This window comes from Temnothorax longispinosus, chromosome 5 (assembly GCF_030848805.1).
Source record: "Temnothorax longispinosus isolate EJ_2023e chromosome 5, Tlon_JGU_v1, whole genome shotgun sequence".
Lineage (NCBI taxonomy): Eukaryota > Metazoa > Arthropoda > Insecta > Hymenoptera > Formicidae > Temnothorax > Temnothorax longispinosus.
This window is the reverse complement of record NC_092362.1, coordinates 2637863-2654185: the sequence shown is the minus strand read 5'-3', so window position 1 is coordinate 2654185 and position 16323 is coordinate 2637863. Positions and strand designations below refer to the sequence as shown.

The 16323-nt window shown below is 37.2% G+C and overlaps 1 protein-coding gene across 25 annotated transcripts in view; it reads left to right on the top strand.

Annotated features, from left to right (window-relative positions):
- Positions 1-16323, top strand: part of LOC139812891 (uncharacterized) — a 168280-nt gene that overhangs the window by 95071 nt on the left and 56886 nt on the right. For 2 of the 25 annotated variants that reach the window (XM_071778042.1, XM_071778022.1), the window contains exons 7-8: positions 2402-2513; positions 2897-3131. The exons of 17 other annotated variants lie outside the window; for them this stretch is intronic. In XM_071778042.1, coding sequence (XP_071634143.1) covers positions 2402-2513; positions 2897-3116 — 332 coding nt within the window. In that variant the 3' untranslated portion in view covers positions 3117-3131. Of the gene's footprint in view, positions 1-445; positions 1014-2401; positions 2514-2896; positions 3132-3403; positions 3483-4058; positions 4181-10625; positions 11742-15561; positions 15939-16323 lie in introns of those variants that run through there. 6 more of the 25 variants (XM_071778030.1, XM_071778018.1, XR_011731971.1 and 3 more) reach the window with 5 other exon arrangements.

The following is a 16323-nucleotide window of genomic DNA, read 5'->3' as shown; positions in this document are numbered from 1 at the left end:
ACTTTATAGTGACATACGACAAACACGAGTCTTCTTCGTTTGACGTTCCGTAGATGTCTATATACAATTCGTTCTTATCATAACACGTATGTATGTGTAATGTGTATAATGATTATTGTACTAAAATTTCAAAAATCTGATTTTTCCAATCTTTATCTCATGTGGGATGTTAAAAATATCGCATGGATTAATATGATGTTTTTGTGGAAATATATTGAAATTCTCACCTTTGTCCTCCATCTTTTAGTAATCTTGACATACCTCGAGTTTATGTGCCTCTTTATCTTCTCTTTGATGAAAAATATCATATATTTTCCATAAGACGAAAGTTTTCCGTATAAAAACATGTATCATTACATTAAGATTATTGCGCTGCGACTTTACGCTTTCACCCTGACAAATCGGACAAGTCGGTATTGGCATTGGTGTTGTTTGTGTGTTTCAGAATTCCATCCGTGGTATTCTTATTGTCCCTGGAACGTAAGACCGTATCAGTGTTTGAACTGTCCCAACAATTACGCGAAGAAGTGTCACCTGAAGCGGCACGTGATAAGCGCCTGCAACGGCAAGAAGCCGCGTTACAAATGCCCTTACTGCATGTACATATCGCGATACCCTTCGGACACTTACAAGCACGTGAAACGCCTGCACGAGAATCAGTCAGTTTTCACCATCGACATCTCGCGCACGAGCGACTACTATTCCAAGGATAACCTGATGCAGAGTAACGGAATAGCGATCTTGACGAGCTCGCAGCCCAAATTGAACGAATGGTCGCAGAATATCCCACCGTTACCGGGAAGTTCACATCATCGCTAGGAAATCTTTCTGTTTAACTTTTAAAGGACGGGCAGGTTTTTTTTATGACTTTTTATCACCGTGAAAAATATGCGACTCCCGTGGAGCCTAAAAACCGGCTTTCCGTCCTCTAAAGGTTAATACAATGTTAATACAATGTTCTTTATTTTTCTTGTACAACGTATATGAAATAAAAGTTGCATTTCTTTTATCAATTATTAAGTACTATTTAGGATTCTTGTTCATTTTTCCGGTAGCTATTAGGTTGAAAGAAATATTTCTGTCGAATGGTTTCCCAGTTTTTCTCTGTTAGAGAATATTATTTTTCCATTGTTTGTCGCGTTACACATTTCGATACTTTTCTGTTCGCAAAGTCCTAGATGGTTTCTTCCAGATAGATCGACCATTTTTCTTCTTTTCGTTATCGCACACATCAGTCTACGTTACACGCTCGTATTCAGGCGAATTTTAGCATGACGTTTTAGTCGACCGACATTGCGTGTTAAAGTGTAAGAATTTTAGGTTTTATTATCAGAAGTGTCCGACAGACTTTCATAGGAAATAAAACCCGAATACACTGCGATTAGCGGCTCAGATTCAAATGTCCTTACTGCGAAATATGTTTGAAAACGGAAATCACGAATATGAACAGGCACATCATTGCAGGATGCAGAATCGTGAAATGCGCATCTTCGTAATCGACGTTGTCACGAATAAGAAGCACTACGTGTGAAATAACTGAGGCTCTGATTATTTTGATAAATTAGCCCGAAATTGTTCTGGTCGCGTTTTGAAATTACATTTAATTTAAACTGGTGAATCGCTGCGAAAGATTATATCGGCAACTACTTTATTACTTCAATCTTGATTTCTTTTTTACTTTGTTTTTTATACGGAAACTTTTATATATTATAAAAATATACGTTATTAAATGTCTGAGATATTTTAGGTGAATTTTTTTTTAACTTTAATAAATTGTCAAATATTTTGAATTATGTTTATAGTTGATGTGCAACCTACACACACATTCACGTAGTTTTTCTCCCATGAAAACCGCAAAGTTTATGCTAATTGAGTTTATGCATGAAGTAGACGACGAAGTTTTGATTGCATGAAGAAGTGGAAGACACGTCGGAGGTTTCTCTCGAGGCATTGATCTTAAGGCGAGTAGTGAACTTTCTTTAGGGAAGGTCTCTGTGAGAAAGATGTTTATTAATAAAAAGCTTACCGCACCCGAAGGGGGCTGCGACTTCTTGATGCGACTTGTAAATTTGTATATATAGACAATTTGTACATAAAGGTCCGAAAGATAACATCGATCGTGCGAGGATTATAAAACAGCGGCTCGCTGATATTATTCTAGCATCGAGATCAACACTTTCACTACCCACATTAACCATGTTAATTTGTCTATGAGAATACGCGTTTTCGTGATAAATGCATGATAATAGCAAAATATACAATTGAGACTAATAAAGTATTATCCCATGGGTTTCTCGTGTTTTGTGATGTTCATTTCTTTTTCCATCAATCAATCTCGGAACGTCAACGTAATTTGTCACATGAATGTCTTTTCACCATGATTTCCCATTTTTGCTTTCAGATTCGTGTATGTCGACGTCAGTCTCGACACAGGAAGTCGAATCACCACCACAACAAGAACAAAATCAGGAAGAGTCATCATGGAATATAGTTTACACGGACGATGATGGGAGGTGAGATGGAAAGTATTGATATACTGATTTATTCATGTATCTGATACATGAAATCGTTAAGTATTACTAGGATTATTTTTTTTAATTATGCTATTTTTCTTTTTTATTTATTATATTTATTCTTGATAATTTTTTAATTTTTTTATATAATCACGATGATATACTGCAACTATTTCTCACAAACTGCAAGAGGCATATAGTTAAATTTTGATTAAATACGATTATACGAAATATAATTTGATTAAATTTTCCTTGTCAGGGTAATTTTTTGTGTAATGTACATGCATTTAATAAAATTGAATATTAATTTGTTAATAAATTATTAATAAATTTTTGTTCTTTAATTTCTTATTAATAACATAGGGAAATGAATTTGTTGTTAGGCACTCGTGCCCGAAGTGTCATAAGAGCTATCGGCGCATGCATCACATGTTGCGACATTGGAAATTCGATTGCGGTTACTTGCCGCGATTTCAGTGTCCCTACTGTAACATGAAGAGCAAGTGGTCCAACAATGTCTACAAACATATACGCGTCAAGCATCGCGGATTGAAAGTTGGAATTGTTAAACTTTCTTATATTCAAGACCAAGGTGTTGTATAGTGCATTAATCTAATTACTAAATGTCGAGTAATTTCTACTCTGAGTGAAAATATTGACGTAACATCTATTTTTAATAATTAATAAGTAGTATTAAATAACGAATTAAATAAAGAGGTTTATCGAATATAATCATCCCGATTTTTATCCTTTATATTCTAGTTTTATTCTTAACAGATCGTAGAAGTTATCTTCAACTTAGGAATCCTCTGTACGCGAAGTTCGAAAGCATCAATTAACGAATCTAGACCGACTGTGGTTTATTTTATTAATATCTATTTTTTTTGCAGGACAATAAGACATCCTTAGATCGTGGATCACTTGGACGATAATTCGCGGAAACGACCGCATCTCGTACCGTGAGTTTTGAAGTAGCTAGACGCACGATTACCTTTCGGACTAACACTCTATCTTCGCAGACACATTTCATCTGGTTCTCATCATTCGACATTTAATCGATAGATAGATTACCGCGCAGTCCGTTCGTGCACAGCTTGTTGAGGATATCTTTAACTGCTTTATTTGTTCGTTTCTTACTAAACAATGCGAGTTTTATTCTATCCTCATGTGTACGTGAGGATGGAAGTAAGGTACTTAAAATAATTGCCTTCGGGAGTATTCTCTTCATTGAGTTGATTTAAATAGTTTATCGTATCTAGTTGAACCAATCTTTCAAGTAATTGCCGGCATACACATAAAGTAGTTCGCAATTCTGTTCGAATCTTTCTCGAAGCTTCACGAGAGTCGTTTTCTCACGCGAGTGTGCTGCGTGTTGTTTGCTTCGGAGTGTTTGAGAGATAGAACGAGAAAAAGAAAGAGAATACGTGGGTCGTGAACTTACTCGCAAGATTCATCACCCCCCTCCCCCTCCCGCGACCTCGGAAGAGGTCCCGGACACGCGCCGGATCCAACTGAGCTAACCGCGTGCTTCCGTGTCTTTTTCAGCGTTTCTACAAATATTACCGTGGCCCGAGGGGATCGGTCTGGGCAGCAGGGGCACGAGGAAGATGAGGATCCGCTTCCAATGTCCGCGCTGTCGCAAGAGCTATTCCACGAAGAGCGCCGTCACGGCCCACTACAAGTACGACTGCGGCAAGCCGCCGCGCTTCGAGTGCCCCTACTGCGGCATGCTTAGCAAAAAGAAGTTCAATGTGCAGGACCACATCAGGCACAAGCACCCGTCCAAGTTGGTCGTCTGCAACACGCTCTTCTAGGACAAGCCGCGCGGCCGCGCACGGCACGCGCGATTAACGGCACCCCGTGCGAGCGTCGATTTAACGCGCGATCCGCCCCGCGTGCCCACGCGTTTGCGTTCTCTCCACCCGACAGTAGTCGAGAGACAAGCGGGTGACAAATATCTATTCGACTGGAGCCTTATTCGTTAATAAGTTATCGATAGAACGTCGTCTTTTTGTACCTGTTAGCGATTATTAAATGTTACTTTCGTTCGTTACGTTGTATATTTGGAATATAGCGCGCGTTGCAGTAGAACACTTGTATTGGACATCAGATTTGGGAAGATTGGTCTTCACGTTCTATGTTCTTCCCTTTCCATAATTTGAATCGCCGTTTTTTGTTCCTTTATTCGTCTAGTTCCGCAAAGAATGTTTTAATATGAATATTGGATATGTATTGTATTACATATGAACATTTATTTAATACTTAGTTAATAGCCCAACAGTTAATTTTGGTCTCTCAATTTGGTCTCTCTATAAAAAATAAATTTTTTAGAGAACTTGAATTGACCGCGAATTTTCGACGGCGACACAAGTAAAAGGAAATTACGTTAAGTAGAAGTAGATTAACACTCTACTCGAGGTGTATCTTTTTCATCGAAAGGTCTGCGACGAATCAAATGAGGATAAGTCATTGCGCCTCGTTATCTAACGACGTACTTATTGTTAGTCATGTATAAAACCGACCGAACGTGCGCCTGTTTTTCAATAAAAAATTTTTAATGAAAAAGGAAAACGACATGCTCTCAAGAGTTACGTTTACGTAACTCCGACTGTTACGTTCTTTTGCGTCTTACGTCTTATTCTCCGGTTCACTTCTGCTCTCTCATTCTCTCTGTACCTCACTTATTTACTTCCCGCGAATATTCCTTCTGCATGGAATCTTGGTGCGTTCATCCTCGAGCGGGATGTTCCCGAGACGGGTCCCGAACGAACGACGATGTTGACCGTGGCACGATCTTTTGTAGGTGGCAGGCCCGTGGAGCTTCATGTCATGCGCCGGAAGAAGTACGCACGTAATAAGAAACGGGAATTGTACGACATACAGTACAATTTGGACACCGGCAAGTTCCACTGTCCCAATTGCAACAACGGTTACGGCAGACGGGACACCATGCTCGGTCATTACAGGTACGAGTGCGGCAAAGCGCCGAGGTATAAGTGCCCGTACTGCAATCTCTGCAGCAAGAAGACCTCGAACATTTATCAGCACGTGAGGTGTATGCATCCGAAGGAGCCGGTGACGCTCGTCAAGCTTTACTGAGCTCGCGCGACTTCATCGCCACGACGAATCGCGAACCAGCGCGGCAGCGTGAAGAAACGAAGGGATTGTACTTTCGGAATCTACTCGCCGAACTGGATAAAGGGAATCTTTGTTTTTCTTGCCATTTACATTTGTACAAATGTATTTATGACTTAAACGTGGAAGTTTCGTTTCCGACAAATCAATTCACGATCAAATCGGCATGAATTGAAAGAAGTGTGCATTACGTGGATTAGGAGTATGTTAAAGAATAATTTCGAAAAGATTTGCTGACGCGCAAAACGTTAAAGAGACTGTTGCAAAATTGATCGAACATTCGATTTGTGATTGGTTCTACTTAAGTATTTTCGCCAGTATTATATTTTATACGCGTCTTTACTAAATTATTGCAAATTTACGTGTAATGGGCTGCTCCGATATTCATTTGTATTCGGGGACTGAGACCTGCAAGTTTTCTTTGAAGCAATTCAAGACTGTATTGTACATAGAGTGTTCTCAAATGTAAAAAGAAATAAACACGAAGAAAAATCCAATTCCTTCCATTATTCAGACAATATTCTCTTACAATATCGCTATGGCGTATTGCAGCAACAATATTTTTTTCACGAAATATTTAAACGTGTTTCTTCTGTCATATCGCTACTGTGATGGACTTGAGGTAAATCTCGCGTAAAAACTGCACCAAAATGAATCCGAAAATTAACTGTTGATAATCGATTACAGGTGTGTCTTGTTACAGAGTCCTTTCTAGATAAATTTGCAGCTACAGAGTTCGCAAGATCTTTAATCATGAATACGAAGAAACTAGCAGCGTCGTAAATATGTTCGCTACATCTATCGTGTAGTAATTAAAATAATACGTTAGGCACATAATCTATAACGTGATAATTATAAGCTTAAAATATCCTGGTTGCTACAGAATTTTCGAAAAGCGTGGATTTAACCGGTCGAGAGGATGCAGCCTATACCGGTGCGTTGGACAACAAGATTATTGCGATTCGATCACGGTTCGTGTTTGTGTTACAGTTACACAATTCGCGTTTAAATAGTTCACGAACGTCCTCTTTTTTTTTTACGAAGGAGACTCCGTTGGTTTCCTTGCTTCATGCGTATGACCGTTTTGCGGTCGTAGTCGCGTGCCAACAGTTATCACTGCGAATAATCATTAACGCGAGATGACATCGGTTTCAGAATCGTGGGGCGACGGGCTGAGGAACGAGGCGGAGCGATCTCAAACGGTGCCGCGACGATCGTATCAGCAACGACTGCAGCAGCATCTACGGAAGACGATGGAGAACGCGGTCGGCTCGCACGGCCGGCGGTATCACTGTCCGAAATGCGAGAAGTCCTTCTCGCAGAGCTACTCGATGTACCGGCATTACAGATACGAGTGCGACTCACTGCCGCGTTATCAGTGCCCGTATTGTGGCCACGTCAGCAAGTGGTCCCACTCGATCTACAATCATATCAGGAAGATCCACCCGGGACAGAAGGTCACGCTGAACAAGCTCTACTAGTCCACGGCGGGGAAGAACGCTGTACGATATACCATAATAAGACACATATATCAGTACACGCGATCGGCAATAAACTCAAAATCGTTTCACTTGCGTGTTCCTTGAGGGCAGTGAATGTTCCTGTTTAAACGGCGTTTGCTCGATGTGTGTTATTCACTCGAAGGTTGATCGGCCGTCCGTATCTGTAGATCGAGACGGAGAGCTCTCGGAGGAACAATTTAACCGTGAATTACATCGACAACTATCGTTAATAATACTTGTCCTGTATGACTGTCCCATCCAATATTACGAAAATAAAATTAATTGAAGTGTTTTATGGTTTTAAATGTAACGAGCTTAATTTTACGCTTTGATGCCGAAGAAGCTCGGCCGATGTACACGCACTATGCAGGCTTAGGTTCTCGAGCAGATGAAATCGAGGCAATCTTCTTCGATCGCTCCCGAGGAGGAGGAGGCATCCCGAAATTCCTGCGCGTTTCCCGTCCTCTCTCTTCGCTGCTTCTCGAAATTCTCCCGCTATTAAGAGAATACGAGGTTGCGTGGTCGGCCGCTCTAATACAGAACCCCGTCTCTATTTGTGCTTGCAGACTTCAGGCCGATCGTCCTGCAGAAGTATCACGGCGTTGTGCGGAATTCCCGTCATACGTTAAGACTTCAACCTTCCGTGAACCGGCGCGGCTTCCCCTGTCCCAGGTGTGCCCGTGTCTTCCGCACTTCCGGCGGCATGAGCCGGCACTACCGGCTCGAGTGCGTCGACATGCCGCGCTTCAAGTGTCCGCACTGCGAAATGCGTAGCAAGTACACGCAGGCTGTATACAGGCACATCCGGGCAAAGCACCGCAACATGGAGCTGCGATTCGTCAAGCTGTATTAGACGCTTTCTGTATTAGACGATTTCTGAGACTGATGTAGTTTAATTTATATATACGTACACCAGAGTTAAACCTATCCCTCTCAGAAACAAGATACCTTCCCCCTCTCTTCCTCTTTTAGGATGTTTCAAAGAGGAAATTTATATCGCAGATACAAATACGGTTCAATTGATCGCATGAGATTAATAAATTGTTTTAAGTATAAATCTCATAATGATGATGACTGATTTTGCGCTAAATTTTATGAGGATATAATACAATAATTCTGATACTTTCAATAAATATTGACTATCTAGCTTCTAATTGGTAGATTTTTGTGAAATAAGAAATTAATTTTATATTTGGCAAATTACTCATGATTGACGTGATTACTTATTTTTGTTTCGATAATATAGGTAATCATATTCGCTGAAGAAAACATTGAAACGATAAAAACTATAGTTGTGCCCAAATGACAAGTTTCTGTGATAAAGCCGTGAAAGTTTTAACGTTGCGTTACAGAATGTAATTACTATATCTAATTTATGTTAATTATATGCACAGACGAAAGTAATCGTTATTAGAAATTGGCGCAGATTGGTGGATCGGCGCGATTCGAGTTTTGGAAATACTTTATACGCGTGTGAAAGATGCGAATATTTATAATATATCAAAGAATTTGCATGTGGTTCGCCTATGAGGAAGTATAGTCATTTTTATTTTCTCTCACGGGGTTTCTCATGTACATACATACGTAGTTTCCTAACCACGTTGGAAATAAGCATAATGATCTTCAAGCGTTATTCTTTAACATTAACTGATAATGTGGAAAATATTGACACATGATGAGATAATGAGAGATTTCCCAGATCTTTTACTTCTCTTCGATATTTTTTTTTGACGAGACAGAAATATCAAATTACTTTTTTAATTATCTCTGTTGATTGTTTAAGATGTAGAAACGTTCTCGTACAAATAATAGGTAAAAAGCAAAGTTTGAAATCTGCGAAATCCCATGTATTTCATTAAGAATCGAATTCGTATGTTCTAATAGAAACAAAACGGTCATAAATAAGTTTTATATAATCATATAATACATATATATACTTGAAATCTGTTTGAAATGCACAAGATAATTTATGCATTGTCGTTTTTACAAAGTTACAATTTTCAGTCAATTGCGAACAGTATCGTTACCATCAGTAATTTATTTCCTACGTTCTCTATTATATATATAGGCGAGAACTACTTCTTACTGAAATTATTAAAAATATTTTCTCAAATTATTTAAGATGTCTATCGAAAGATTAAGAGTAGAAAATATAATTATCTTGTTTCTCATTTTTATTATATTTTTTGAAAGGAATTATATTTTTTTGGAAATTAATGTAAAAGATATATATGTGCGTTATTTTGAAGTCATATTAGATCATGGGGAATAAATTATATTCATTTTTTACGGATATGTGATAATGATATTCTTTATACATTAATAATATAATTCTTGTTTTTCTTAATACTCAAGTATTGTGTGTTGCGTTCCATCTGATGTATCCAACGTGTGAAAATTGTCATCAAATAAGCGATAAGAAAAACGAAAACGATGTTTTTAAATGTTTCTTAATTCCTATATTTTATTCTTTATTAACATCTTTATTTTTATTTTTGCCGTTTATTAAAGATTTGTACTACCTACGTGTCGGAGTACTTATTGATATTTATTTTGTCAGAAGTAATAGGAAATTCGCGCATCCTTTACTTTCTATTTGTGAATAAAAGATTATACTTTTAACATATAATTTCTAATGCGTAATTGATCGTATAATAATTCATATTAAATCGATTGAATACTTTTACCTTGAATTATTTGAAATAGGAGAATGAACGAATACTTTTACCTTGAATTATTTGAAATAGGAGAATCAACGATCCCAAAGATAAATTTAAAAGTTAATTCGAAGATTTGTAACCAGCATGCGTTAATAATGCTTTATATCAATGTCTTAATATAAATGTAAAAAAAAATATATATGTATGTATTTAAACATATTTTATAAATAATGAGTTATTAGTAAAATGATATAACGACAAGAAGTATCTTGTCAACTTATTTCCTTGAGTATTATTTATAAGTACTATATTACAAAGCATGACATATTTTATGTTGTATTTTTATGGCTAACTCATCATCCAGTTACCGAATGCATTTTTTCACCCAATTAAATAGGTTGAACCGATTTAAATGGATTGTCACAGGACGACAGTACGAGACGCGAGAAAGATAATTCGCTCATTTGGTGATATGACGAATTTAAGTTTCTTTTTTTCCAATTTGTAGACTGTATTTTAATCATCATTATCCTCGAAGAAGAGTGATATCATTCTTCAGAGTATGCCGACGATGTTCGCGCGTTCGAATGTAGATTTGCTTTTTATGTTTTCGCTTGATATCACGTAAGTTGCGTATGTTCCCTTATAACGGTGATAAGTATATCTTCCAGGTCAGCGGCCGGGGCCAAGTCCGGCCTGAATCACAGTGTGTGTGTATTATTAAAATGTCGGGACGTTGATTTATGAGAGCGCGCTGTGTAAGCTCGAACGAGAATGCTTGCTTAATTCTTCTGATCTTATAACAATTCTTCCAGGTAGAACCATGCCCTACAGCGATAGCTGGTCCAGCTTTCCCCATTGCGCCCCTCCGGCCGTGCCTCACAGTTTCTCGCCGAAGGACTCTGTAATGCGACACCAACGATTCCGCGGCGATCATCGTGAGAAACGCTACTTCCGATGCATCTACTGCGAGTACCAGTCCAAGTACAGCTCGAACGTTTACAAGCATATGCGAAGGATTCACAAGCATATGCCCTTCTTCAAGCCAGATCGATTGCAGTAGAGAGATGCGAAATATTATTGTCAATAGAGGAGGATTTTTCACGAGAGATTTTTCTTTTGAAAATTTGTGAATTATTACTTTTATCAACATCAGAATGTCAGTAATGAATTTACTTTATATGCATAGTGTTTCGTAGAAAATTTGTAGAAGGATGATGTTTTGACGAGAGTTCACGTTGGAGACGTAAAATATTTAACGATTGACTTGAAGGAGTTTTTAATGAATTTCCATAATCGACAAATTAAATATACGACACTGACGAGTCTATCGAAATTAGACTATTTCGCTGACTAGTCGAGTTAAACTATTTCGCTAACTAGTCTAACTAGTTGATTTAATAATTAACCAACAGGAGTTAATTTAAGAATTACGTCATCTATTTAAATTAATTTTAATAACACGCGTGCGCTGTTTTCTTGTAATATATATTTATCCGTTCGTACTTTTATTGATTTTAGATTTGAAGATTTTGTATCGTGTTTTATTTTAATATGCTTAAGATTTTTATTTTTAAAAGATTAAAAAATTTTTTTTAAGGATATAAGATCTAGAGGACCTCTTTTGAAGTGGTATATATTTAGCGAATTTCTATTGTCTGTGCGAGTATTCTTTTATCATTTAATCAAACAGGCCTCAAAGATGCTAAGTATTAAAGATGTTAATTATTTATTTGTGTATGTAAGTTATTTATATAATTCTTTCGATTTTCAATCTTAAAACGTTAAAGAACGACAAAATGTTATAAATAATGATTAATGAATTACTAGTTACGCGTTTTTGACAAAATTTACACTATAAAATGTTGCGCTGTGGATTTGTAATTACACCTTCTTGGTCATTGAGCAATAAATGTTGTTGTTTATATTGATCGATTAAAACGTAATACTATTATCCTTTCGCATTCCCTACAACATTGATAATTTCTTTTAAAAAGTATATTTTGAAGATAATTTTACGCGATTGGAAAGTATACTTTTCTTTTTCAGGTTCAATGGTTGGGTCGATCTAATTGTAAGCAAGAGAAGTCAACGAGAAAATATATTCGTTAATTAACAATTTTTTTCACTGTCAAATTTTCATTATTAACAACAAATAATAATTTTTTTTAACTAAAGAATTAAACTCAAGATTATAGACGTCAATACATTTATATAATTTTCTCTCTTATTAAATCTTTTTAATTATTTCTTTTATTGTTCTCCTTAATTAATGTTTGTAACATTTAATCTAAATTCCAAATATTCGTGTTAATTAAGCATACTTTTTTTTATGTTTTTATTTCATAACATACTTTGTATAATTAGTACATCTTTTTGGTTCTGTTTTTTTTAACATCTATTAATTATATGTTAAACTCTTTAGATTAAGAACATTGTTATTTAATATTTTGATTAAACACGAGAAGATTTCTACATAATTCAATAAGATAAAAGAAAAAATTTGCAGCGAATATTGACATTAGGATATATCGCCAAATACGATATCATACTGCAACATGTAAGTATATTAATAGGGAAAGGTTACAGCTTTGTTTTTTGAATTTAACAATAAAATTAGTTTCCTCTTGAGTTTTTGCGTCACTTGTGCGGAATATCGACATATTTCGCAACTTTGGATCCTTTCACTGATCTCGATCTCGATCTGTTTTCTTTTTCAGTATTCCGTAGGAGTCGCCGAATAATCGAACATGAGGAGAGATACTTCTGTCCGCGGTGCGGTAGCTCCTTCAGCAAGAAGAGCAACATGCTGACACATTATAGGCACGAGTGCGGAAAAGAGCCGAGGTTTCAGTGTCCTTACTGCGGGAAGAAAGACAGAAAGTCCTCCAACACTTACAGGCACATCAGGATGCATCATAAAGGCAGCAACATCCAGGCGTATCGGCTATACTGAACCAAGGACTCTATAACGTGCGGACTGACGTCTCGCACGAGAGATAAGTGGCGTTTTCGTCGAGACGCCGCGCCGGTCAAGCGAATTATCAACCCTGATCTTCCCTACCACGAGATCGTCGCGATTACTCGACGGACCGGCGGGTGATGTCGCGAAGGAGTACGATACCCGAGGAATCTACAGCGAAGAGTCTGTTTTCTTCATATTTCGAGATTCTTCTGGTGGATGTAGCACTCGGTCACGATAATAAGATCTCTAACACTGCGACATTGTCTCCCTTCTTCCTCAAGATCATCCCTCGTTGTACCCTATCACTTGGTGAGCCAGCGGATAATCAACTCATTCTACTTGGTCCTCGTTCTACCTTGCTACTTCGCCGCCCTCGCGCGTCTCTCCGATTGTGATGGCACAGACGCGATCCGGAGAGATCTCTTCGTTTACGTCTCTTGCTCTCATTCATCTCTCCCTTTTATCGTGTCGCCTGTTACGTTCTTTTCTGTTCTGGCCACAGTTACGTCACGCTCGTCCAGTGTTCGTGATCCGGACTAATCGTGGTTCCTCTTCTTCCTGTTCGTAGGACGATACCTGCAGCCCTACGACGCCCGTATCATGGACATCCTGAGGGTGAATTACGGTGGCAGCCAGAACGAGGTCAAGCACGAAAACGGGCCCTTCTGGCAGTCTGGGAAAATGGCGTATCACTGTCCCCGATGCAATGCCGGCTATACTTACAAGAAGACGCTAAAGACCCACATGAAGTACGACTGCGGGAAGGAGCCGAGATTCAAGTGCCCTTACTGCAGCAAAAGGGACAAGTGCTCGTCGAATATTTATAAGCACATTAGAATGCGACACAACGGAAAACCGGTGTACGTGGACAGATTAGAGTCCCCTCGTTCTTCTACCTCTTCCTTCCGTGATTCGCCGTCTGCCATCGAGCAGTCATATTAACTTGTGCGGACTAAATTAAGACATTTTTGTGATACAGGTGATGCAAGTGGCTGTAAAAAAGAGAAAAGCAGAAAGGAGAAAGAGAGACTTTGATTTATAATACATATTTTATATATGTATTATTGTATATTTTATAATAATATATAATTTATAATTATTATAAAATATACAAATATATATGTATTTTTTTATAATAAGTGTACATATTTTACGTTAATTGTTTTGTTTGCATCTTATGATATAAATTTATATTTTTTTATGCTTTATACATAATTATTATTTTGATTTTAGATTGGCGATAAAATTTGACGACTGTATACTTATACAATATACTTGATTTTTATTTTCGTTAACGTGAATATAAATTTTTTGGATCTTGCGTTTTATTGATTTGTTATTTTTATTGATTTTGCGTTTTATTGATTATTATTTTCCTGAGAAATGACAGTTTGTCCGTATTAATGATGTACATAATTATAAATAAAATATATTGTAATAAGTCTAATAGAAAAGACATATTACGTCTAAATCACAAAAAGTTACGTTAAAGAATTTTTTTTATAATTCTGAATTTATTTTTAAATTTTATTGAATTTAATGCTCGCTAAATTTTATTCTAATTCGAAATATATACAGAGTAAAGTCATTTTTTCACCTACTCATTTTTATTTCCGCACGCAAGAAGAATCTACAATGTTGATTTCGCCAGAATGCTTATAAATTCGTAAGTTTGCAAGTAGACATAAATGTGCGTTAAATTTATAAATGTAAAAATATATTTCGGTCTTCTTTCCTCAATTGTGAGTTCCTATCATGTAAGAATTGCGAAGTCCGTGACTCAACAAAACGATTGAAGAGCACATTTTCAAAAGAATTTAAGTTCTATACTCTCGATAATATTTTTTTAAATAATATACTTGATAACGTGTTTAGAAATTTATTTCTGCATCTGAGAAGAGAAATGGACCGTGCTTTTGGAAACAATTGCTCCTCGATTGCATTGTAATGTGTGCCATTTGCGAACCTATGTTTAGTCGACAATCTGTGACTCGTTTACGATGCTCGAATGTATCGTTTACCTCAATAAAATAGTAAAAAAAAAAAAGATCAACTGCGGCGATCGACTCATCTAAGAAAGTACGTCTGTATCTTCATCAAGTATTGTGATACTGCATGATCATTCTCGCATTAATTTTTGTGCATTTTTATATAAAAATTTTTTCACGTTTACGTTGTGTGATTCACGATTGGAAAATAATTGAAGATAGCTTTATTGTCAATTAACTTTATGTGAATTTATTTTGTACAAAACACACAGATAGTTTTTGTTTCGTATTGTTCAGATTTACTTGAATTTACGTTGATTCGTAATTTTCACAAGAGTGTAACACCGAAGAAACTACATGTACATATTGCGAATAAAATTCGTATTTATTGCACGTCGCTTGATTACTCGAAGACAACACGAATGGAAATAAAGATATATAGTCGTGCTTTCCTACCCCTCAAGGTGCACTCACACATCAGTGTTGCGCATTTCGTAGTCATGTATGCGACTTATCGATTTTTGTTCTCTTTTTTTTTGCGAAACAAGATTGCAAAACGTCTCGGAGCGTGGTGAGCGATGCCGATTTTCAATCTTCGCGCAATGTTTGCGCGACAACGAGTTGTCGCGTAGATTGAGCACGGTGTAAAGATTCTGAATATGATTCAATACGCAGGCTATCGCATTAGAATCGTATCGTTTGGCTGCGTTACGATGTCGTTCAGTCTCGAGAAGCGTACTTTCGATGCGAATCGCAACCGGAAAAACAGTGTATATTAATGTCCTGGCTTGCTTTCAGATATGCGACTGTCGGAGTGGCGTAACGTAAGACCGGTGACCAGCTACATCTGTCCGAAATGCAACGCGGGCTTCCGGAGGGCGTGGGACCTGATTAGGCATAAATGCGGCCAGACGCCGCGATACGCGTGTCCGTATTGCCACAAAAAGGACAATTCGTCCTCGAACGTTTACAGACACATCAGGCGGTGGCATCCGAATCATCCCGTCGGTGTGAACAAAATGTTCTGAACGGTACCGTAGCGGAGTATCGATTATCGGCCGAAAAATATATTCCTACTGACTACTTACATGTGTGAGAATAAATTGTTCTGAATGATATTGTAGCAGGATATCCTATTATCAACTGAAAATATATTCCTACTGACTACTTACTTACATGAGAATAAATTTCTCTTCAGATGTCTCGATGCGATCTTTGAATATAATTCTACGCAATAATCCCTCAAACAATTAACACGCATTTATCTGAACCTAAAGATTTTATAATTTTGCTATACGTACGCACAGCAATTCGGATTTCTTAATTTTTTATCTAATAAGCACTTTTGTTTTTTATATTTCGATAATACAGTGTTATTGCAGTATTAACACGATAACAAATATGTGTATATCAGGTTGGCAATCGTGGTTGCTCCAAATGTTTATATAAAAAAACGATTATAATTTGAGTTTTATCTGTCTAATTTTATCATCGCATGCAATGTTGTCGCAGGCACAAAAAATTAGACGGTTTACTGTAATATTAAATAGGATATAAATG